A 25,438-nucleotide genomic window follows, 5' to 3' on the forward strand; every position below is an offset into this window, starting at 1 on the left:
TCACGAGATTCTAAGTAGATGCAGAAATCAGCCAGGGTGAAGAAGAAGAGGTGAAGGCATGGAACCATGTGTGTTTGGAAGTGTGATGTGGTGGTGTGGTTTCAGTAGCACCGCTGAGACCTGATGAGTCAGAGGCCACAGGAGTTGTAGGCAGGCCTGAATGTCTTGTCCCATGTTTAGTAGCTGACATTTTATCCATGGGAGAAGAGGAGTCCCCAGAAGCCTTTAAGAAAGCAATTAAAAGATGAGCTAAATTCCAACAGGCCATCCTGGAAGAGGAGTGCAGGGTAGAGTGGAAGGGGATGAGCTGGTGAGGGCTGCCAGTGGCTTGGACCAGGCCAGTAACTTTCTGGAATGGGGAGTCAGAGGCAGCTGAGGGAAATAACTACATCATTTTAAAATGAGCCAGACTGAGATGTAGAAGGGAGGAGGACATGGAGACCTTCAGGAAGGTATCTAGTGTGGATGACACAGTGACCCTTAGTCCTAACAGCCCAAATGGAGATCCAGGAAGAGGGGGCAGGTTTGAGAAGTAAAGATCGAAGTTTCAGGTTTGGACACGTTGAGTACAGATGCCTGTCGAATATCTAGGAAGCAGTGGGATTTATAGGATTTGTGTTCAGAAGTCTGGGCTGGAGTTATTAGCTTGCCAGTGGTCATTGAGACCATGAGAGGAGAATTCACCTGCACAGACCAGGGAGCAGGACATGAGGCATTGTGGGTCAAGGACAGAACACAGTAGGGGTAAGAGTTGGGGCAAAGGACAATGCGCAGCAGAGATGGGCCTCCTCGGGTTTCCTGGAAGGTGAGGAAATCAAGAAACTTGGCACCACAGGGATTCCACAGGCAGATGGGGCCCTCCAGGTGAGAAGGCCATCCCCTGGCCCAGTTCCTGGCATTTGCAAATTCCAGCCATCTCCCTTGAATGGGGCCCTGGCCCTGAGAGGAGATTGACAGGCTGAAGAATAGTTTCAGAGCTGGTAGAGCCTGAGGGGATGACAGGTCCACCCTCCTGCTTCTGGGGATTGGATGGTCTGTCCTCCATGCTGTTCTTAGAGAAGGGCCTTCCCTGCTGCACAGGTCTGAATGCTTCTTGCTGGTCCCATACCCCACACACCATCCTTTTGCATGGGTCTCCTTTCTGAGATTTATTATGCTGGATTCTGTCTCATTGTCTGGAGGGGATATAAGTGCTCTAGTTCCTTCCAAAGGAAGCAGAGAACAGGGACCCTGGGCCCTGCCCTATGTGGGCTTTTCGTTTCCTGGACCCTCTCTTCCATGTCTCCTCTCCCACACTGATCCCAAAAGGAAGGCTTCATTTGGGATGTGTGTCCTGCTCCCCCTCGTGGCCCCTCCTTCAGTGGCTTGGCACTTGGGGACCAGCTGCTGGAGTGATTGACATAAAGCCAATCTATAAATAAAGTCTTTTTCTTTTCTCATAAAGACTTTGTGGTTGAGTTTGCCTTCAAGGTCAAGATCAGACCTTTCTAAATAAACACATATCAAAGGATCATTAGCAAAGCAGCACTGTTAAATTGAGATATTAACTTCTGTCAACTGCTTGTTTCTTTTTTGTTCTGTAACTCATGACTGCAGTAGGTTTTTATTATTTTGTCCTTAGGCAGTAGCATCTGGCTTCTGTAGAGACTGTAAAAATTAAAAAGCAACACAAATCATTGCGAGAGAAAAGCAGTAAATTCAATGATAAGAATTTAAAATTAAAATGTTTCAGTGCTTTTATATTCTGCAAAACACAAAATGAATGAGTTTGTTGCCTGTTGCCATAAACCTAACCCAGCTAATCGTCGGCTTGAGTTTTTCCTGTCTCCTTCGCTCATCACCATCAATTCTGTCTTGGCATGAGGTGAGACATAAAGCAAGAGTTCTGTGTGTGTGTGTGTGTGTGTGTGTGTGTGTGTGTGTGTGTGTGTGTGATGGGGCAGTGTGAGATGCACTGATTCCCACTTCCTTTGAATGGAAGAGATAACAGCAGGGGCTGCAGCGTGTGGAAACCAGGGTGGGGAAGGAAGTGTTGAAGATCAGCACATCCCCATGGATCAGAATACTCTATTTTCTTCACCTTTTCTAGTGAAACTCAAAAACAAACAAACAAAAAACCCAAACAAATCAAAACCCAAAACAAAACATTGCAGGTCACAAACATAAGTTAAACTGCAACTTGTAGCATCCAATTTAAATTCTTTTTTTCCCCTGTGATGCTGCAAATCAAACCCAGGCCCTTGCGCACACCAGGCAAGCACTCTACCACTGAGCTCTATCCTCAGTCTCCAAGTTAAATTCTTAAGAGTAATTTCCTGAGCAGGTGTAGGCTGCTGGATGAAGGTCCAGGCAGGTGGCTGGCTCTTCTAATTCCAGAAATGCCCAGGCCTCTCAGTAGACTGCAGAGTTGAGGGAATGAAGCAGCATCTTAGGCTCTTTATTTCAGCTAGAAGATTTAGGGTTTCTCTATTGGGGTCATTCATTCTTACTGCAAAATCGAGTTGTGACTCTGGGCCTAGCAATGTCCCAGGTCACGAGGGAGATAAAAGTAGATCGTTTTTCTTCCCTGCTCTGGAGAAACTAGCTTTAAAACAAGAAGATAGGCTCCCCATTAAACACGTAGAGGACAATTTGAGGCAGGTGTGTGCGGGGATGTGTGGATACTGTCCGTACGTAGAAGCACAGGAGAGCGTGTTGGGGCTAGGTCAAAGAGTGCTTTGGGGACTGGAGTTGGTTGAACCAGCCATCTAGTCCTTCTGACTTGGGCCTTGGAAGCCCTGGAAACCCTGGTGTGGACTTACCCCCATGTCCAAATAGGGCTGTGGGGCCAGGAGAGTGAGGGGGGCACCCTGCAGGTCCCTTTTCACATGGTCTGTCCCAGTCTGACTGCTGGACCCACAGGCATGAGGCCAGAGCGCTTTGTCCTGGATGAGCTTCCCCAGCTCCGGGAGAGGTGAGAAAAGAGAGCCAGGCCTTGGCCTCCGTCAAAGGGAATGAAGGAAAGTGTGAAGATTAGGGGACGGAGGGGTCGAGTTAAGAGGGTATGACTAACGCGCTGGTCATTCAGAGAGGAGAGCACATTGTTCTCTGGGCCCAGATGGTCCTTGGAATAAAGCAGCTCAGGCAGAAGCAGACTTCCAGTACAAGGAAGCTGGAGCAACCGCTGGCTGCCATTCTAGAGTGACATCCCAGGCCCGGCCCTGAATAGGGCCATTCACATCTCTGCGGTGATGTTGGGATGGGGGGATGTGCACACACACATGTGATGTACGTAAATATGTCCTTTGATGGCTCCGACTCCGCAGGACAGCATCAGTGTTTACGTGGTGAGGAACACAGGGAAATGTTCGATTAGAGCCCAGTTTCTTCTTAACTTTAGATTCCAACCTGGCGTTTTATAAGTAGTTGTTAAACTCAGTCTCCATCAGGGACAGGAGCCCCTCGGAGGGCAGCGACAGCCTGGGTCCCATTCATTGGTGTATCCCCGTCTCCACCCAGTGCGGGCAGGCTCGGTGCTCCAGCAGAAGTCTTTTTGTTCTCTGTTGCCTTATGTTACCCCTCCCCCACTAATTAATTAATTAGAACCTAAGTAAAATAAGACAGTAATTCAGCTCACTTGGTTCCCATCTAGGGATGGGGGAGAGGACTGAATGAAGTGGGGCAGGGACACTCGCCACAGCGTCACATAGAATTGGGGGTGTTGCAGGTCCTTTATGTCCATTCTTGGAACTGCCTCTGGAGCAGGGTCCTCTGTCATAAGGATTTTCCAGGTACACGTCCTCCCCACTTTCCCCTGCTGAAGACTTGTGGGCACACCCAAGACCTAGACTGGATGTGAGGATCCCCATGCAGTTTCTCTTAGCACAGAGGCCAGCGGGTAACAGGAGTCTGCCCTCTCCCCTTTCTGTGGTCTCCATTCAAAAGCGCAACCATTTCCTTTTCCTTAACAGAATCCTTTTAGGCTCCTTTGCAGTGAGGATAAGGGAACAACGGAGCAGTAACATTGCTGAGTAAATAAGAATAATCAGATACTCCCTGGAGAGAGTTTTCTTTCTATGAAGATGTTAATTAATATGAACGCAGTGTCCTCGCATTCCAAGGCAGCCTTTCTGTACAGACTCTGTGACTGAAGATGAAGCCCTAAGTTGTATCTTTGGGGTCTTTGTTCTTTGGGGAATGAGCTCCTTGGGAGACTCAACCACATCCTGCCTGTGTAGAGATAAAACAAGTGACTTTGTCTTAAAATTTAAAATTAAGTGCAGAATAAACAAGTGGCAGTGGAAGACACCTTAGTCCTACATGCGGTTGAGCGAGAAGATGCTGCAGTTCACGGGCATCCCCCTTTGCCACTGTGTCCTCCTCTCTCTATTCTGATTCCCCAGCACCTTCATGGTGTTTCAGAAGACCCACTGCTCAGAAAGTGTGACTGCCAGAGTGAGAGAGCTGGGTGACTTGGAGTGGTTTCTCTTCCATTCATATCCTGGATCTGCATAGTCCTCAGGGTGTTGTATGAGTGCTTTCTTCTCAGGGCCCCTCATAGGGGAGGCAGCCTGACTATACTGGAATGAGCAGGAACCTACAGTCTTCTCTCAAAGGCCTGTTGTCCAAGAAAAAACTGCAGCTGATGACATAAGGCCAAGGAAAGAAAGGGGAGCAGACAGAAAATACGCCCTGGGGAGTGTTTGGAAATGGAGGAATAAAGGATTGGCAGGTGCTAAGAGGACATCCGTGTTATAAGGAAAGGCTGTGACCACATGGTATCCTTCCAGTGTAGACGCTTGTGCTGCTGCCTGCATAGAAGACCCAGGGTGAGAGCCGAGTGGAAGGGTTCTTGTTGTAAGCATCTTTGGAATGGCAGCCTCATTCATCTTTGCTTTTCCCACTGATCCATGGGGCTTGGAAGACCTCGAAGTCCTTCCATCCAGTCTTAAATGGAAACATTTTGAAGGTTCATGAGATCTACTCCATTCAGTAATCTTTGCCCAAATCCTCCAAATTGCTCTAACCTGAACAAGCAGAAAGACCAGTAATCCTCGGGGACCCCTTACAAGAGCATGAAATTCACAGCTCTACACCCGGCTCTTGCCCCATAAAAGTTAGGAAAGAAGAATAAAGAGGACTGAATAAACACTGTGTTCCTTCTTGTTTTTAAGGCTTCTTTGAGCTTAAGAGGTGGGATAATGAAGGAGGGTGAACAAGGTGTCTGGACAGAAAAAGGAGCCTAGAGGAATATGGGCATAACCAAGGATCCTTTGCCCAGGCACTGGTAAATACCTAGGGACTGTCTGTGTTGCCACCTCTGCTTATAAGGACTCTTGACAATGTGTTCACCCCTGACAGCTCATCTCTAGATCCAAAAGAACCCTTGCAGGGTCTTTGACCACAGCTGAGAACAACTCAAATTTGACAAAAGCCTGTACAACTCTTTAAAAAAAATTATATATAATCTTGGTTTTCTTAGCAGGATGGCATCAGAGGTCACAGTGCATTGTATGCTAGTGATGACATGCTTTTGGCATTTCCATTAGCAGCCTCGTTTTAGGGGATTCCCAGCTGCTGTGGAAATGGAATCTCAGAACAGTATACATACACAATAACTATCTGAGAAGGGATAAAACCCACCAAGAAAGTGATCTGTGACTTGGGGAAGCCCATTACCCTTGGGCCAGGTTGTGCAACTGCGGGCGCTCAAGGCAGGGAGAGCCAAGAGCCGGCTCTGCCCTTGGAAAAGGAGGTAGAGCACAGATGGCTGCAGCCTCTGGTCCAGGTCCTGCCAGTGACCAGGACATGTTGATGGGTTTGACTTCAGTTCCCAAACTGTGGGTGCTTGCTGTCTGCTGTCTCCCAGCTTTGACTCTGGAGTAATACCCAAGAACTCTGTCCTCCTGTGGCCCTCCATTGACAACGATGACTCGCCATTGTGAAGAGACAGCTGGAGAGTTCTTCACTGGGTTCCATGAATGAGTGCTTCCAGGCTGGGAGGAGAAACCAAGGCCACGAGAGCCTTTGGTTTGCTCCTAATGCACATGGACACAAGGGTACACCTAATAGTCAAAGTTGTTAAGAGATGCTTGTTGAAAGAACACGCATGCCCAGAAGCCCACAGGTCACAGGGAAACAAGGCTTGTGGGTGGGAGGCCAGGGAGGGGAAAGGCATGTTTGCTTGAGGTTGGTAAGAGTCAAATATTGCTGGCTTGGGTTCTGGAAATCAAAACTTACCAATGACCTCAAACCCATCACACAGAGCTTCATTTTTTCACATATTCATTTTTTATTAATCTACTCAGTAAATATTTATTGAACACCCATCATGTACCTCCTAGTATATTAAGTTCTGGGAATATAGTGGCGGGCAGAACAGAATCCCTGTCCTCCTGGGTCTCATGCCTTGTAGAAAAACAGTAATTAAGTCAATTACAGGATGGATGCTGTCATACTGGAGGTGTAGGTGTTATGAGGGTGAGGCGTCGTGAGGTGGGGCCTCCAACTTGGACGGGGAGTTGAGGCTTCCTGGAAGTGGTGTCATCTAAGCTGTCCCCTGAAGGATGAGGAGAAGTTGTTAAGTCACGATGGTGGGGTAGTGTAGAAAGGGAGCCGTGCCAGGCTGAGTCAACATGGGCAATTGTCCAGAGGTGGGAGAGGATGAGATGAGTTCCAGGATCTGAAATTGGAAGTGTGGAGGAAGGCTAAGGCCTGAGGTTGGAGAAGTAAATGGTCATGAAATGGTAAAAGTCCCCTAAAAATCACTTTAAATAGTTTGGTCTCTTTTCTGATGATCATATAGAGCCATTAAGGATCTTAATCAAGGCTGTGGTGTCAGATGATGTCATAGAAAAATTACTTGAGTGCACAGTTGTGATTGCATCGAAGCGTTTAAGCTGCAGGCAGGGAGATTAGGTAGGACCACACTGCCATCATCTAGCCTAGAAATTGTGGTAGTTTGAACTAATAAAACTTTGTTAGTGTTATTAGTGGGAGTGGATAAAAGAAATAGGCAGGAAGATACTAGAAGACGGAAGAAATTTGGTAATGATCTGTTATGAGAGGTGAGAAAAGAATCTAGGCCTCCTTTTCTTCTTGGACACTTGGGTAATGGTGTTGGTGATGTTGGTGCTTACTGAAATGGGGACAGAAGAGGAGAAACACACCTTTTTTGTTGTTGTTAAGATAATGAATGGTTTTGGTATCATAATGGGTGGGGGTGCTGAGTGACATCCAGGGGATGGAGATACCCAGGTGTGTCTGGAATTCAGAAAAGAGGCTCACTGGACAGGTGTGTCTTGGAGTCTTCAGCATATAAATGATTGAGGGAGCCCTGGGTGCATGTGCATAACAAGAGGGCGTGGAAAGAGAAGAGAACAGAATCCAGAGGGACACCAGCATATCAGACCCTCCATAACAATCACAGCCCACATGGTGATTGCCACAGAGTCACTGGAAGAAATGCTCGGGAGACCAAGCAAGAGCAGCCACGGAAGCAGGAAAAAGAGGTTTCCAGAGGAAGAATTTGCAGGTTTTAAATGTTACTGAGAAGTCCTCTAAGAAGAAGACTAGAAATGGTCTGTTGGTTTAGTGACACTAGGCCATTGGTTACCAGAGGTGGACAGCCTGGACTTGGTGGGATGGTGGAAGCAGGAATGAGATACTCCTGGGCTGAGGAGGTCAGGGTTTGTCCAGGTGGGTTGAAGGTGGGGATGGAGGCAATGTGGAGCCAGAGGGCAGCTGGACCAATGAGCCTTGAAGTGTGAACTGACTGAGGAAGAGGTAAGGAGGGACATGCAGCTCTGGTGGGAGGGAGAACTTGGAGGGTGGGAAGGAGGTCTGAATTTTATACTAGAGAAACAGCTCCTGTTGTGGTGCAAGGCACCTCGTGGGGGAGCCCGAGTACATTCATGGTACCTGACTTGGTCCTGCCTCTGTACTGCTGTAACAGAAGACCTGAGACTGTAACAGAAGACCTGAGACTGGGTAATTGATAAAGAACAGAAGTTCATTACCTCACAGTTCTGGAGGCTGGGAAAGCCAAAATCAAAGTGCGAGCATCTGGTGAGGGCCTTCTTGCCATGTCGTCCCCTGGTAGAAGGGGAGAGGGTGAAAAAGAACAAGGGGGGGTTGGGGGGGAGAGAGAGGCCACACTCATCATTTTCAAAGAGACCCACCCCCATGATAGAGGCATTAGTCCATTCATGAGGGTGGTGATCTCATGACCCAGATCTCTCCCATTAAGCCTCACTTCCCAGTACTGCTACATTGGGGATCAAGTTTCCAACATATGAACTTTGGGGGACACTTGTAAACCATAGCTGTAACTAAATTAAAATACTATGGTCCACTGGTTTACATGTAGCCCCCGCAAGCTCCTCATCCAGCCCACTGGATCTTTAGTCAAAGCAACTGCCATTTTTGACCACCTACCTTATGTCATTGTGATAGACATTTTTCATGTTATCTCTAATCCTCCCTGCAATATTGCACAATGGGCATTACAACTGAACTCCAATACTGATGAGAAAAGAAAGACCCAGAGATATGAGATAATTTGCATGTAGTTACATAGCTAGTAAATAAATGGCAGAGCCAGGATTTGAACTCAGGCTTGGTCTGGCTTGGAGCCCCATGGTTTGGGCCCCATGCTCTCAGACTGTGAGCTTTTGGGGGACAGGAAGTATTTTCTCAGCATGTGGTCTCAGCATTTGATGCCTGCACAGATTTGGAACTCAGAATGCAAGATGCACACATGAGTAAATGAGGGAGAGGTGCTAAAAGTAACTCCAGTGCTGTCTCCCAGAGGAGACAAGAGTACTGCCGCCCAGAGAGAGAAGCTGAGATCACCGAAGAGAGGAAGGAAAGAATAGGAAGTCTTGGTGATCAAGCAGTGCTGGTGGTGGGTGGCTAGCAGAGGGTGCTGGCCAGCTTGGCCATTGGCATGAGAGTCTACCTTAAGGTCGTCATCTGCTGTGGGGCGTCTCAGATTCCAGTCCTGTCATGGAGCAACCCAGAAACTCCAGAGGAAGGGAAGGGGGGGATCTAGGAGACGAAAAGAGCCCCAGACCACTAGGTGACATTTAATTTTGCATTTCCTTCTTAGTGTCAGTACTGGAGGCGACTTTCTCATTCTCTCCAGACCTTCCTTCGGAATTACCCAGAGTGAGGTGCCCATGCAAGAGGGCATAGGAGAGAGGACCACAGTGCCCTTCAGTTGTCTGAAGAGCGTGCACACCACCAATGTGGCCTCCAGGCCCAGACAGGAGCCTGCCAGAGGATCCGTTTCCTTCCCCAGAAGAGACTTAGTGAATCAGCAAGGCAAATAGGAAAGAGGGCAGTCCCAGGTTTGGGGGTCATGGGCGAGGCTGCTGGACAGTTTAGCCTTTTGTTGTTGTTGTTTTTTCCTGACCGTACTCAGATTCCTCACTTGCCCTCCCTGAGTAGTGAAATGGCCGGTCTCCTCCTTCCAGACTTTAAATACCGTCACATGCCTCCTGGCACTGCTTAAAAGCCTCTTTCTCTGGCCCCCTGGCTGCCGCCCTTTATTTATCTATTGAGGAGGACTACAGATCAACTGTCTTCTCACCCAGCACCCCACTCCCATGCCTCCTCAGTGTGGCAGAGAGGAGGCTGAACGAACCCCTGAACTCCTCCAAGGACAGCGGCAGGGAGGATGCAGTGGGGCAGCCAGGCCAGTCTCAAGTCCACAGGGAAGGCCCAGGAGGGCAGTGACCAAGGACTGAAGGAACTTCAGGAACCAAAGCCTACACTCTTTATTTAGTAAATGAGTTGAAGTCCAGAGAGATAAAATTCACTTGTTAGCTCTTCATCCACCTGCTCATCCTTCTCTCGGTCTAGTAAATATTCTTTGAACACCTGTCTGGACCAAGAGATACAGCAAGGGTGAGAGAAGCAAGATGCCTGCTCTCAAGGGCTTTCATTCAGACGGGGAGAGGGAGACAGGAAGCCTTGAACTGGAGGGACCTGAGAGTCTGCTTAATGTCAGAGCTGAGAAGCAGGCGGGGATCACCTGCCATGGCCTTTGCAAAAGTCTCCCTGTGACAGCTCCCTCTTCCTCGGAGGTGGAGCATCACTTCTGTTCTTCAGGACAGATGGAAAAGTTTGAAGGCATAAACCTAGACTTTATTCTAGGTACTTCTGAGGAACTGAGGGATCATAGGGGTACAGGAAGCTTTAAACCAGTTTAGACTAGGGAAATACTTTTTATTTTGGTAAATATGTATATAACATAAAACTGACTATTTTAACCATTTTTAAGAGTAAGGTTTAGTGGCATTAAATGCATTCGCATTGTCATGTAGCTGTCACCGTCATCCATCTCCAGAACTCTAAGCTTCTTGTAAAACTGAAACCGAACACATTTAACCACCTCCCTCCCCACTCTCCCTGCACCCCCTAGACCAGGGATGCTTAACTTCTTTGTGCCATGGACTCGTTAGGGAGTCTGTTGAGCCTTTGAACCTTTCCTCAGAATAATGTCTATTAATGCATAAAGTAAAATACACGAGATTATAATGGAGACTTGAAATACAGGTATCAAAATTATTTAAAAAAACATTTGTAGTATAGTAATATTCATGATTCTTCGTTTTCCTGTTAACTAACAAAAATCAAGCTGTGGTCAAATAACCATCATATTTTTGCAGGAGTGGTTGCATAAATGATACTTTGAGATAACTGCAAGATTTCCAGTGTGGTATGAAAATGTCTGTGATACCTGTCAGTAGCCAAGGCAGTACTGTGACTGGTTTTCTGCTTACATTCCCAGATGAAGAAACTGCTGACTTTGAGTTGGAGGTTGAGGAAAATCAAGATGTCACCTTTTCCTCCTCCAAGTTCACCAGCATCCGGAATTCCATCCCTGGCCAACCTGTGGGGTGCACAGACAAGAGTCTGCTGCACCATTTTTGCCCCCAGGATTGGGCCGGGCCGGGGTGCAGTGCATAGAGTGAGACCTTGCTGGTGATTAGCCATGGGAGGAAAGCCCTCCTTGTCCAGGGCATCCCAGGAGCTCAGCCAACAGGAAAAGGTGCCCCATTCTCCAGCCGCCAGCCTGCTGTCTGAGGAGGGCGGGGCCAGTGCCCTCTAGAAGTGTGCCTTCTGGCAGCTTCCCCCGCCCCTCCCACCCCCTTGTCCAAAGGCTCCATGCAGAAGGGAGCCATATGGTCCTTTGTGGACACATTTTCCCCAGTACAGTATCTTCCTGGTGTGAATGTGGGGCCTGGCGCCCATGTCAGCTGTCCCTCCCCTCCCCCGCTGCCCCATCCCCCGCAGTCAGCGCAGGGTGTAGCAGGTTGTGGGGGGCAAGCTCATGGAGTTGGGGAGCCCTTTGGGGTCGGGGTGAGAGAGGAGTCTTTCAGAAACACCCCCCCACACACACACACACTCACACAGAAAACTGTTGAAGTGAAGTCAAATGTCTCAAAGTCAGATCCCTTTTTAGTATGAATTTGCTGTGTCTCATTCTGAGCACTAATTCCAATTTAATTGCAAGTGGCCTGAAGCCTCTTCAATAGGAGTAACAAATGGTTTGATTTTGTAAACTTCATCAGACTGCATTTTAAATGCGACACAGTAGCCCAACTCGAATGCCAATGAAGCACTGGAGTAGCTCTCTGTTTACTAATTATCCGTTTTTACTCCAAGCCACGCTGGCTGGCTTGTCTGATTAAATCGGATTTGTGGGATAGAGAACAGCTAGCAGAGTTTTCTCTATAGTAAACGAGATTGAAACTATGGGCCGCCTGGCTGCACACTGTAAATTATATTTCCTTTTAAAGGGGACGTGTCTCTTTTATTTCTCTGTCGTCCCTCCTGCATATTAAACTTTACAGCACAGAAATGGACCCGCAGCTTCCAGCGGCAGTCTCTTGCCCTCCACCTGGTAGCCCTCTCTCTCCTGCACTGTCTGTCTTCATCTCTGAAGAACCGGGAAGGGAACTGGTGGCTGCAGGCGGTGCCCCCCACCCCTGCCCTTGTCCTCCTTCTTTCTTTTCTTCCCCTTTATACAGGGCTAGAGTTTTCATTCTTCCGTATTTTAAAAGGCACCTGGGATGGCATGGATTCTTGGAAACTAAATATTATTGAGTTAGCTAAAAGAGAGTTCTAGCAACAGGATTGACGGGAACTTAACATGGACTGGGTTTTAGCCTTTCAGAGAGGCATGATATTTGTGGTCTGGGGCTGGGGCAGGTTGGGTCTGAGCTTGCATTGGTAAGGATAATGTGGACAGCAGAGATAGATAGATAGATAGATAGATAGATAGATAGATAGATGGAGAGTTGATCTCTGAAAAATAAATGTGTTCTTTAGGTACACCCTGAAATGAAATCCTTTGCTCTGAACAAAGTGAAATTTGGATCACCTAGTGTTTACCTGCCTGTAGCACAGCCGCCAGGGCCCTGGAGTGGGTGCAGGACGGGAAGCATTGGCCTTGCTCTCCCAGCTGAAGACCAGGCTGGGCGGCTGGTGTGTCCTCTCCTACCGCCTGGCTGCTTCTGGGGACTGGCTGAGAGCTCTTGGGTTCCTTTAGTTGTTTCTTCCTCTGTCCCTAGGAAAGCAAAGTAATGTCTGCCCCTGGGTTTTTTTCCATATGTGCGCGTGTGTGTGCATGCACACACATACACACACACACACACACACACACAAAATACATGAAACAATTGCAAGGCACCCCAATGAGATGTAATCAGACAGCGCTTCAACTCTGCCTCTGCTGAGACTTTAACTCTGTGAGCTTGACCCATCCTGCCCTCACTCTTGGTATCTATCTTTGTGCCTGGAGCTTTTTACATTTTAATTTGCTTTTGACTATCTGGTAAAATTAACGGTATACACTTTTCCCTTTTTGGCCATTGTGTGCGGTGCAGTGCGGGAAGGCCCCGCAGTGTCTCTGATAGCCTGGTTACCGTGGGAATGAATGGCCACCTCACTCTCAGGCCCAGAATCCTCCTTTTAATTGTTGACAGTAAAAAGCATTTAAATGATGCTTAATTTGTAATCATCTTCTGTGGGGGGAGAACCATTAAAATGTCAGTAAAATGAATACATCCTCTCTTTTTTTGTTTTGTTTATTTACATGCGGTGGTTTTTCTTTTCTTTGCCCAGTGCTTGTCAGATATTTAAGCGTCTCTGAAACAATGAGTATTTCATTTATTTTGAATTTCTCTCTCCCCCCAGCCCTTGCACCCCTCCCCAGTCCATCCTGTCTCGCTGGTCTTTGTCGTGCTCTGACTCTCTCTCCTCCTCTGTCCCTTCTCTTCTACCTGGGCCTTCTGCCTCTATCTCACCGTCTCTGAAGTACATTAGGGTTTCTGGAAACTTTAAATAAGAGCTGGAACAAAGTTTGTTTTTTTTTTCCTCAAAAGACCCCAACTTCTGGGCCCCATGTCTTCTCCAGAGTTATCAGGTGGCTCTCGGGCTCTGGGGGTGCTACCGAGAGTGACTCTATAGAAAATGTCTCATATGCTTGAAGAACACAAGAGAAGACAGAGACCTCTCTTGTGTAAGTTAAGAAGCTGGTCTCACCTTCAGGTGGAAGCTCCCCTCCACTAGGCTCTGGACACCCTGTTGAGAACCAAGTGCCTCCTGTGTGTGGACACTGGCCAAGGAAATGAGACCACTAAATTCAGAGCGTTCTCTGATTCACCCTGTCTGTGGGGTTGCTTGCTGGTCTTTGCTCTCATGCTGGTGCTGAGGTATGGGAGAGAAAGCCCCTAACCCACATCTTCTCCCCATCAGCCCAGCCTAGAGAGGCCCCAGGAATTCCCAGGCCTAGCCACTCAAGAGATGCCCTCCACGTGTAAGGCCAGTCCTGGGTGACCCCCAGAGAGAGGACCTTGCTCTCCTCTCAGTCTGGCTCCTCCATCTTTCTAGGAACCTTGGTTTCACAGGATGATTTGGGATGTGTTAGACCCGGATTGGCACTTAGCAGGTGCTCAGTCAATATCATATACTCTCTGCCTTGCTTTTCCTCTGTCAACCTGAGACAGTGGTGCTTATTGAAGCCTAGGGATGCTCTTTAACAGAAGGCTGTCATGTCAGAATTTGAAGAAGAAAATGCTGAAATGCACCTCAGTGGGAAAAAGGACCATTCAGAATGCCAGCATCTTCTGCTATAGACCTAGAACCTGTGAATGTTAGGGTGAAGGGAAGCCCTTCAAGGATCTTTCACTTCTCCTTTCATTTTTCCAGTGAAGAGACCACGAGGGGTCTAATAACTTAGCCAAGAGTGCGTGTGGAGCTAGTGCTGAGCCGGGACCTGCCTGAGTACAGGCCCTGTAGCTAACCACTCTGTTGGTTCCTGTTCTTCCTCTCCTCCTCAACTAGGAGTCTACTGTGAAAAGGCTGCTCCTCCTGGCCTGCCTTCTCACATATCATCTTGACCTCCCATCATGCTTCCAGAACTTCTTTTCCCAGTTAGATGAGTTGGAAACTGAAAGACCCTCCTTGCTTACAGTCCTCATGTAGCCTTATGGAGAGTAACGGGCCACACGCTAATCACCGCAGCCACAGGCAGAGGGACCAAGACTGAAGTGCAGGCAGGGAGGGCAGGCTTAGGAAGGAGCAGACCCTGGCTTAGGTTTCCTTGCACCCACCCACCCCTGATGAGGGTAGTGTAGAGGAACGAAGGAAGGTGGTTCTTTTGGGTCTTGGGGGAAGAAGTGGGTACACCATCCACCTGACCCGTGCCGCAATCCATCTTTCTCCCAGACTGGTCCCATCTCCAAGGCACCCCTCTGCCAGAGCTGGCAGTCACTGAGAAACTTTCGAATCAGATCGCCCAGGGCTGGGCCTGGCCGGCCGGCTGTGCAAAACCAGGCAAGGTTAGGCTCCCGCAGCCTGCCCTTCTCCTCTCAGGGTTGTTGAAGTTGGTCCAATTTTTCAATCGTGGGCCAATTAGTTTCACAAATGGGGGCCCCCGTGGTGCCAGGGCACATTTGTTCCGGGCCTGCGCACTGGCCAGGCCCCATTGTCCTGCCTCCCACCCCCGTGTGAGCCCATTGTCTTCGCCCCCAGCGGGTGCTGCTTACCACTGATTTATATGGCAGGCGTCCCGCGGGCTCCGGGCTTCACTGCCACAGCTGGCCGAGGTGCTTAAGGCCTTGGACCCCCTGACCTCTGCCCCAGTCCTGCTGTCATTTTGAAAGTTACAGACCAGAGGGCTGCATACCTCTCTGGATTTACTTTCCACCCTACCCCCCCTACACGCACGCACACACACACACACACACACACACACACACACCATCTCTTCCTCCCCTTGCTCTTATGGTAGAAGTCCTAGTTCACTTTGGAATGTCTGGAAGGGTCCAGCAACTGGATGGGGACACGGAGAGGACTGGGCTGCTGCAGCAGGTGGGCGGTACCAGAAGAGGCAGTGGATGTGGTGGAGACTGCTGCCTCCCCGAATGTGGATCTTAATCCTCAAGTTCATTAGTTCAGTGTCCACGGCCAGGTGGGGAGGAGTGGCCTGTTCTCACCAGTTTGGCACTACCAAGGAACCAGGCCTTGATTTTGATTTAGTTTTCCTTAGCAGCTTCTCTGCCAGGGGTCCCTGCATCCTCTAAAGAGGGTCTTTGAGGTAGACTGAAGGTGAAGGTGGTTGTGTAGCCCAACAGCAAAGTGCAGATTTGGTCCCATTGTAACCCCTGTATTCTCTCTCTTGCAAACCAACTTCCCTTCTCTTTTTTTATCATTACCTCCTTTCCTTTTTATCCCCACCCCTTTTCTTTACCTCTCCCCTCCCCAGTTCCTTCCCCTCTTCGGCTGGTTTGTTGGAGTGATTGACAAAATTAGTAAATCCATTCATGTTACTTTTATTGTGCAGGTCTCAATAAATCCCGCGTGTCCGGGGCGCACCTTAATGAGCTAGTGAGCTGACAAATTTGTTTACTGTAGCTGGAGGTGCAGAGTAATGAAATGCGCTTGTGTCTGGGCTCACTGCTAAACAAATACACGGTTTCCGGAGCCGACTCTGCTAGCTGCTGCCGCCTGAGGAGGCAGCCACATTCCCCAAGAGACTGAAAGAGAAAGTGTGTGTGTGTGTGTGTGTTGAAAAATGCAGTCATTCACCCATCCATTTCTTAGTTTTAAAACAAATTTAAATCAACTGTCCAGACTCCGCCCCTTTTTTGTTATTCACTGGGGAGTCTTCTGCTCCTTTGCCTGATGGTATAAATCCATAACATTCCCCCTTCCCCTTGTGGAAATGGAAGGTTATAGAGATGTGCAGATGCCTTCCAAGGGTCTAAGTAGATAAGAAAGAAAGGAAAAGGAGGGAAGGGCTGGGCAGGAGGATTGAAGATTGTTACAGTTGAAATTGAAGAGAGGGTTGGATGCTAAAGTTTTGGCTCCTGGCTTGGTTTGGGAAGATATGACTAAGTGCCCTAGCATAGGTGACTGCAGGAGACAAACACCCATGCATGTGCTTGAAGCTGATTTAATTTGAGGGAAGCCTTCCAAGACATGTTCTCAGGCTATCTTACCCCTACTGGGAGAGCCAACATAGGCAGTCAGAGGAATGGAGGCACTTAGCTCCCACTGTCCAGCAGCGGACATTCCCAAGCAGACAGCTGATATATCCTTCAGTTGGGCATCCTGGATCCCTATTGCCCGTCTCGGAGGGCAGGGAGTTCAGGAGCTTATCCCACATGATCCAGCCATTTATACCCAAAAGGAAAACCAAAGGGAACTAAAGAGGGGGCTCTTGGTCCTTTCTCCAGTAGATCTCTTGAAAAGGAGTCAAACCCTAAACGATGGCACACGGGAAGTCCAAAGGGAGGAGCTGCTACGATGTCATGGGCTGTGCTTTTGTTTCCTTTCCCTCTGCTCCCCCCTCAGCCTTCTCCATCCTCTTAAGATGCAGACGGAGCCTCCCTGCCTTTGGTGTGAGTCAGCCTTTGCTGCCTGCCTCTGTCTCTCGCACACTGGATGAAGCAGCCCTGCCACCTCTTCAACAGCAACCTGGAGGCAAAGGGAGGAGACAGATGGAGGAAAGGGAAAGGTGGCTTTCAAAGTGATGGCTCTGGTGTGTGCTTATGAGGACTGTCCATGGCTGGAGATGGTATCTCAGGAGAGAGTACCTCTAGGGGGTCAGAGGAGCAGGAAGACATGTCTGAAGGATTGGGAGGTGGGAAATGTTTCCTGCTTAAATCAAGGTTTTTATATCTCCCAAATTTAATATTTTCCTTCTTTGGGAGAAGCAGCTGCTCAGGGTGGCAGGAGAGACAGCTCTTCCTTGTTGGGTGTGGTTGGACATGAGAAGCCCATCTGTGGTTCATGTGCACACACAGAGGCATGCACACACCCCAGCACATGTACACAGAGCAACCCCCAGCCTGCTTCCCCAAAAAGCTGGAGTATATTTAGATCCCTCTGCTCCTTTGATTAAGACACTGTTATAGGGGGAGATAATAAGAGCCTTGCTCTAAGAAGGTGTAGCACCTGAGCATCTTCTCCAGCTGTGTGCCCCTCTGATCCTGATCCTTCCTTTCTATTAAAGAGCTAATTGGTATGGAAATGGCACAGGTGTAAACACAAGGGGTTTTGTGTTTCATGATTTCAGACCCTGTCATCACCTGGGTGAAATAAATACACTAGATCTGTGTCACACTCTCCTGCCTCCTGTTCCAACCTGGCCTGGCTTTCTCCCATTTTTGGCTAAAATTAAGCTTCCTTTAAATTGTGAGTTGGCCAGTTGTACATGCCCTGCATCCCAAACTGACTGTGCTGCCCTGGAAGGTCAATTATGGATCATTTTCGAGGATAGAATTGATACAAATGGATCCCAGAAATTTGCACCAACCCTGCCCACATTACCTAGAACCACTTCTCCAGGTTTGTCCTTGCCACACCCATTCTCTCTTCCTAGCAGATTCCCTCTGGGCAAGTATCCTAGGAGTCCAGCTAGGATTGAACCCCATCCATTCTCCAGAAGAGTAGAGGGAGTGTGCTGATTCCTTGGCCTGATAAATCAATTCCTTGGAGGAAAAAACTCATCTTTGTACTGGATTTACATTGAAATTTGCAGATTGGTAGAAAACAATACACTTGTAGGAACTTTGTGTTCAATAACATTTACCAGTTGCTTCATAGCGTAGCATAGCATAGCATAGCATAGCATAGCTAGTGTTGGCAACAACGGGTACCTTGTGAATTCTCCGCCCTCATAAAGAACCTGAGGTCAAGGACTTACTACTCGGGTTCTGTTGCTGTAATGAACACCTAAGATAATCAACTCGTGGAGAGGTTAGGTTTATTTTTAAGGTTCTCAGTTTTGGAGGTTCCAGGCCATGATCCATGGGCCCTGTTGCTTTTGGGTCTGTGGCAAGTTGCTCACCTTAAAGATGGGAAGTGAAAGAAGAGGAGGGGTTCCACTATCTGTTTCTAAGGCACTCCCCCAATGACCTGAGCTCTCCCACTAGGCCCCACCTCTTAAAGTTTCCATTACCTCCCAATAGTGCCAAGGTGTGGACCAAGCCCATAATACATGGACCTTTGGGTGAGAAGATAGCCCAGACCCAAAGTCTTGCACGGACCATAGCTACCCATCCTAGGGTCACAAAGCCAAGGACAGCTGAACCTCTGGGCCAGAAGATGGATCTTGGGACTGTTTCAATGTCTGATGTGGTGAGACTGGCCTCTGGTCTGTTCTTGGCTTGTGAACAGCAGAACTCAGACGTGGTGTGAGTTCGGTCCAGGTCACCAGACAGATGTGAGAGGCCCCAGTGAGATCAGCTGTTAGGTGTCACTGGCTGTTACTAATTTCCAAGGAGAGTTTTGTTGGAAGCTCCCAGTGATGGCCTCCTTTGTGGACTTTGGTCTGAGGTCTCTCCAACCCAAACTGTCTTTGTACCATCATTCCCTCCATCACCTCCTCTACCCTTTGCAATTGGCCCACACCCCTTTTTTATTCTTCAACACAATGTGCAGTTTTTGAGGGCCTGCTCTGCCTCAGGCCCTGTGCTGCCTGGTGAAGGATATCAAGATGACCAGAACAGAACAGGTCATGCAATTGTTTTTTGTGTCATAACAGTGGGAACTGAGAAGATGATGATGTCCTTGGCACTCCGTCCTAAATGGTATAACTCATCCCAGATGCTGTGCTAGGGTCGGCTTCCTGAAAGAAGCAACCCACAGTCCATACAACAGTTTAGGCTTGTATGTTGTTCAGGGCTGCCATGATTCGTGATCCAGGTTGTTCACTGTACAAGGGTGCCTGACTGATGAGGGAGAAATAGAGACGGAAATCCAGCTCTCTCATTAATGGGTCAAAAATAAGGCTCAATATCTGCCCAGAGGAAGAGACATGATTTTCTAATTCGGACAAAATCATCATTTGGACTGGCTTTTGCTCTGCAACCACTTTATAGTGACAAAGCTTTTTCACGTGAGTATCTCATTCGATGTTCTTAGCAGCCACAAGCAATATGGCAAATGATGGGCACACCCAGATTCAGGGACATGGAGAGACTTGCTCAGGGTCACAGAGCAGGTAAGGCAGCAGAGCCAGCACCTTGGTTTCCTTTTCCTCCCTGTGTCTTGCTGACCTAGGATTTCAGAGGGCCATCTTCTCCAGTCGGCGTCACCCCCTCCCCAGCAGGACCGGCAGCCGTGTCTCTCCGTAGCGGAGGGCGGAACTGGGCCGATGAGGGTTCCAACGCTGCCGGCCCCCTTGCCCTGCTGCACATCTCACGGCAGCTAATGAATTGCTAATACAATTTTCTAGATAATTTTATTTCCATAGCCCCACATTTTAATGTGTTTCCAAAAGCTAGCATTTATTTGCTTAATCTCCCAGTGTAATAGAATCTGCCCTGACTCATCATACATGCGAACAGTCAGCTAGGCAGAAACGACAGCAAATTGTTTAATACCTCAAATCTAGTCGTGAGATTTTTAACTTGCACGCACCACGAACTTTTCTTGTGTCTCATCCACTTCTCCCCCCGCCCACCTTTTCTGCTTTTCTTCTTTTTTTTTTTTGTTTTTTTTTGCGGTGCTGGGGATCGAACCCAGGGCTTTGTGCTTGCAAGGCAAGCACTCTACCAACTGAGCTATCTCCCCAGCCCTTCTGCTTTTCTTCTTTCTTAAAAAATACTTTTCCATCAACACAACTGCTGAGCTCCAAGCAGAAGAATAGGGAAAGTAGATACAGGCCTTGGAGCCCCCTCTCTTCCTCTGTGAGCCTCAACTGGGGGATACATATCCAAGGAGAGCTCTTGTGCTCTGCAGGATGTCCCAGGAAGGGCAGAGAGACCACTGGAGGGACAGCAGAGCATTTCCTTCCTAGAGGTGATCACTTGACTTTAAACTTGTCCACGAGGTGCAGAGCAAGCTATCTGGGCCTTCCTGACACAAGCCCAGGTCCAGGTCCTGTTGTGCCACCTCCCTGGGATTTCATTTCTCCATCCCCAACTCGTGACCTCAAAGCTCTTGTCCTCCTCTGGGCCCCAGCCTCCTCGGGGGCAGCACATGAGCCACCGGCTCTCTCCCTGCTTCCAGCCACTTGCCACTGCTGTTTGTACCTGTGATGCTCACAGAAGCACTGCCCTGTGATACAAGCTTCAGTGTGCTGGCATCCCTGTCTTAGTTGTTTTAAGCTGCTGTAACAAATTGCCAAAGACTGGATGAGGTATAGAAACAGAAATTAACTTCTCATAGTCCTAGAAGTTGGTCAGTCTGAGATCAGGATGCCAGCATGGCCAGGTTCCAGAGAGCATCTCTTCCTGGTGGCAGACTGCTGACTTCTCCCTGTGGAAGGGGCTAGCAGACTCCCTGGGGTTCTTTTTTTTTTTTTTTTTTTGCGGTGCTGGGGATCGAACCCAGGGCCTTGTGCTTGCAAGGCAAACACTCTACCGACTGAGCTATCTCCTCAGCCCTGGGGTTCTTTTTATAAGGGCATTCATCCCATTCACACTCATGATCTAACAGCTCCTAAAGTTCCCACCACCTAATTACATCCCTGTGAGGATTAGGATTTTAACATTTGCATCGGGGGACATGCAGACGATAGCACCCCCAGTTCTTCCATGGCTGAGTGCCTGCAGAATGACATCTAGACTGTTCCACCTGGTATCTGTGGTCCTCTGATCTGACTCCCCAGTTTTTCCTGACTTGTCTCCATCCCCAGGGCCTGTCCTCTATGCCACCTGCTCTGAAATTTGCTTGTGGTGTTTCCTTAGCCTGACACAGGTGTCCCCACTTCCTAGTCCTTGGCTTCTTGGTTCTCTCCATTTCTCAAAACTTGACTCAAAAGCTTCAAAGCTCTCTTGGAATCACGGGTCTTATTTCACTCTGGATGGCTGTTGACCCACAAGTATCCCCTCTAGTCTGGGGCCCTATTTCTCTGCTCAATGTCACCCTTGCCCTGGATACCTAGCATCGCGCCTACACTTGGTCATGGGTCAGTGAAGAAGCTAAATGGACGTGAAATGGTTTTAGACCATCATGAGAGCTAGGGACGACAGAGTGGGGCAGCTTCAAGGGGCGCGGGTGCGAGCAAGGGTACACAGGAGTCTCAGACTGCCCTGCTGGATGGTACCAGTCCTCAGAGTGCCTCTACCTCTGGCTTATAGTTCAGGGAGTCCTACTGGGGGTGACATTCATGCTCCCTCTGAGTTCATGCTGGGGACTGCAGAGGAGGCCTAGAGAGACCTTAGCCCCTTAAAGGGTGTGGCTTGCTCAGGAAGCCTGCTTCCTCTTGCTGGTTTGAGGCAGCTGTTTGAGTACCCCGCCTACTCAGGGCTTTCTGTGTAGTGAAGGTTAAGGAAGCAGAGGGTGCTGGTGCTGGGACCCCTCAGGTTGAAGCAGCAGAGGCTATTGTGTCACTTGCTGCAGGTGCACTCAAACCCTGTGCATGTTGACCAGGCTGGATGGGACACGAAGGGACTCACTTTCGGCTCTGGGTACTGCTTCTATCTTGGCAAATCACTTCCTCCTGAATGTCCTCCTCTATCAAGTGGAGCTGAGCACCCCAATCCATACCTCCTGGGGATCTTGCTAGCTCCCCATGCCTTTGGGGGGAAGGCTTCAGAAAGCTGTGCCTTGTGACAAACTTCCCATCCACTCTTCCTGGCCCAGTTTCTCCAGCCATTGATGGAGTGCCCCCGGATGTATTAGTGCTTCCTGTCATCACCGTGTCTCTTCAGGGAAAGCCCACACAGGCAGATGACCATCCCAGAGGTAAAACTGACCCAGGCTCCAGGTTTCTAAAATCAAACAGACCAAGGTGTTTCTAGATCTCAGCTCTACTTCTTTCTCTCTGTGTGATCTTAGGAAAGTTACTTCATCCCTCTGTTTTCCCATGTATAAAAATGGGGATAAGAGTGCCTGCTTTATAGAGATGCATATTTTTTAATGAGATGATAATGCACCTGGCACAACGCCTATACTAGTCCTCCTTCCCTTCTGTATTTCAGAGGCCAAGAGCAAAATCAAGTGCTGACTTGATTGGGTCTTCCTGAGCACGGGTGGGATGGAGCATGGCTGCAGGTGCCCAGTCTTCACTGCCTGCAGAGGGCGGGGCCCACCAGGTGTTTGAGGGGGAGAAGGATCAAGGGTGTGAGAGCCAGGCCCTGCCTCCTTTGAGTTCATCCCAAACCCAGCACCAAGAACAGGCCCGAGGCGTCTCCACTGCTGGGTCCAGGAGGCAGAAACGTTCTTCATACTCTCCCTTCTTTTCACCCCCACTTGCCTCCAGAAGCTCTGTGACTCCACAGCTTCCAGCAGCTGAAGCTCTGAACCTCCCTGCACTTCAGACTGGGTTGACAGGCACCAGTGCCAACTGCTTCTCCTGCTTGTGTCCCTTACACAAGGGATGGTGCTGTGGGGCTGGGCAGAGGCAGTGTCCCCAGATGCCAGGAGAGAGGCATGAACAGGTGGGCTTACAGGGGACTGACGTACTTGGGGAAATGAAATCCAAAATGGTGGGCAGTGAGCTACCAGGTAGGACTCAGACACAAGTTCACATACTTCCTCATGTGGTCCTATAGTTGGTATGGCCATGGCTCCAGAGAAGCATCAGTGAGGAGTTGATAACAAATAGAAAATGGCAGCCTGTCTCTGGGGTAGTATGGGGTACCTGTGCTCCTGGATCAGCATAGGGAATGACAAGACAGAAATGATGAAGATCTTATGTCACCCGCTAGCTTAAAATCCTTTGACAGTAAACCTAAAGCCCTTGAAACCTAAAGCTCTTGGTGTGCAAGAGTCCTCATGACCCTACCATTGTCTTTAGCCTTCTTCTGACATTCTGCCTGCCTTCCTGTTGTGCTTCTGTCTGATCACAATCCCCAACCTGCCAGGATTCTTTCCAGCCCTGAGTATTCATAGATATTATTCCACCACTGAGGAATGTCCTCCCCACTCAACCAGTGTGCTCAGTGGCAATGGTGATTGGAGCAGGGGCTTTGTATGCTCTTCCATCACTAAATCCCAGTGCCACACAGAGGATGTGTGCCATGCCACACATGTATCACAAAAATATTTGATGAAGGAGTGGATTCTCAGGATGCACACTGTAGTGAATGGAGGTGTGGTCACAAGGAAGAGGTCTGTAGCTCGTCTCAGCAAAGCGTTCAGATCCAGGTTGCTGGGTATGAATCCCAGAGATACTTCTGCTTATGAGCTCTCTGGAATTTTGGACAAGTTATTCAGTATCTCTGTGCCTCAGTTTCTTCAGCCAAAGGATGAGGAGAATAGAGATGGCCTTTTGGAGTTGTGGTTTTGAATTATTTACATTGAAACAATGTCTGGCCTGTGTGAACTTCACTATTATTGGTCCTCACAGAGCCCATCCTCCCTCCCTGCTGCTGCCCCAGATGCCACAAGGTCCCTCTGATACATGCCCTTAGTATCCTGCCTTCTTCTGCAGAGCACCCGACACACTTGGAGATTTATACTTGCTGTTGCCATGTATGTGACTAACGGCTTTTTCTCCCACTAGTCTTTAGGTGCCATCAGGGAAGGACACCTGTCAATTTTGTCCACTGGATCATACTTGGGTGCTCCATCAAATTGCATGACCCGGGCTGTGTCTGGATTGGCCCTTGAGTGTCGGGGGCTGGGTGCTGGTCCTGATTCTGGCTCCTACGGTAGCCTGCATGGGTAAAGGCCTGTGTTTGCAACCTCCTGAGGTTCTCCCCTCTGCTGTCTCCTGCAGGTACGGACATGGCTGTCTTCTGTCTGTTGTGTGGGAAACGCTTCCAGGCACAGAGCGCACTCCAGCAGCACATGGAGGTCCATGCGGGTGTGCGCAGCTACATCTGCAGTGAGTGCAACCGCACCTTCCCCAGCCACACCGCCCTCAAACGCCACCTGCGCTCACACACAGGTAGGCACCCCAGGTGATGGGTAGGGGAGGTCTCTGGAAGAGTACATCTAGATATACCTCCAAAGACCTAAAGTAGAGGTGCCAGACCAAGTCACCTCCTGCCTTTCTCTGCTCAAGGATTGGACACATGGGGGCTTCATGTAGTACAGGTAATGTTGACAGATTTCCTTATCCCATACTTTGATTCTTGGTCTTTCCATGCTCAGCACAGAGGATGTTCATTCAAAATGCAACTTCTTGAGTCCATATTCAGAAACTTTGATTCAGCAGGTCCAGGGTGGGTTCTGCAACTCTGCATTATTAATAAGCATTCCTAAGGCTTTCTGAGGCAGGTGGACTTTTATGAGAAAAGCTGACCTGCTGGGTCTCTTAACTCTGTCTGCTGTGTCCCCTATGTCTTTCTGTTCCCCTCCCCCTGCACACACTTGCAAAGTCAACTTTGATAATGAAGACATGTTAAAGAAATGATCCTGCTTGCTCCATAATAAAGAAGGTCTCTGCTGTGGCCTGTGTGTTGTTTAGAGAAGACAATGAGGGTATTTAAACCATGAGCCACGAACTATCCCTGCTCAACCAGTTCCACATGATGGGGCGAGGGAGAGGCTTGAGTCAAGGAGGCTAGGCAGGGTGCCCAGGGACTGCCAATTGCTGCTGCCACCCTCTTAGGTTTTGGGATGGAACACTTGGTGACCAGGGGTTCTGGGCATTTTCTTCTTTGCAGCAGCCTTGGTCTTACTCTAGCAGGGGAATAAATGGCAAATTCCTTCTCTTTTCTAAAACAAAGTGAAGTCTTTGCTGACCGTACCTGGGTAAAAGAATGCCCATTTTTGAATCTGCATGTGTCTCTGCCTGTTTTCTGCCTTGGTTTGAGGGGTAGGGCCAGGTCTCTCTGGGTACAGAGTGCATAATCCTGCCTGTTGGAGAGGGTATAAAGACTCTGTGTACTTCACAGAGGACTGGTAGGACCCTCTGTCTTCTTATTCTTGAGTCTTGTCACAGCTCAGGGATGGAGTATGAGGCCAGGCCTTACACAGGTGACAGGCTTTGCTGATTAAGGAAAGGACTTTGCTACTGTGGACTGAGCTGGCCTGTGCTGCC

At 48.9% G+C, this 25,438-nt stretch overlaps 1 protein-coding gene across 4 annotated transcripts in view; it reads left to right on the forward strand.

The window, feature by feature from the left end:
* Nucleotides 1-25,438, forward strand: part of Zbtb16 (zinc finger and BTB domain containing 16) — a 179,359-nt gene that overhangs the window by 142,510 nt on the left and 11,411 nt on the right. For all 4 annotated transcript variants that reach the window (XM_047519440.1, XM_047519437.1, XM_047519439.1 and 1 more), the window contains exon 5: nt 24,170-24,340. In XM_047519440.1, the coding sequence (XP_047375396.1) occupies nt 24,170-24,340 (171 nt within the window). The remainder of the gene's footprint in view (nt 1-24,169; nt 24,341-25,438) is intronic.

Source organism: Sciurus carolinensis, chromosome 11 (genome assembly GCF_902686445.1).
Source record: "Sciurus carolinensis chromosome 11, mSciCar1.2, whole genome shotgun sequence".
NCBI classification, from domain to species: domain Eukaryota; kingdom Metazoa; phylum Chordata; class Mammalia; order Rodentia; family Sciuridae; genus Sciurus; species Sciurus carolinensis.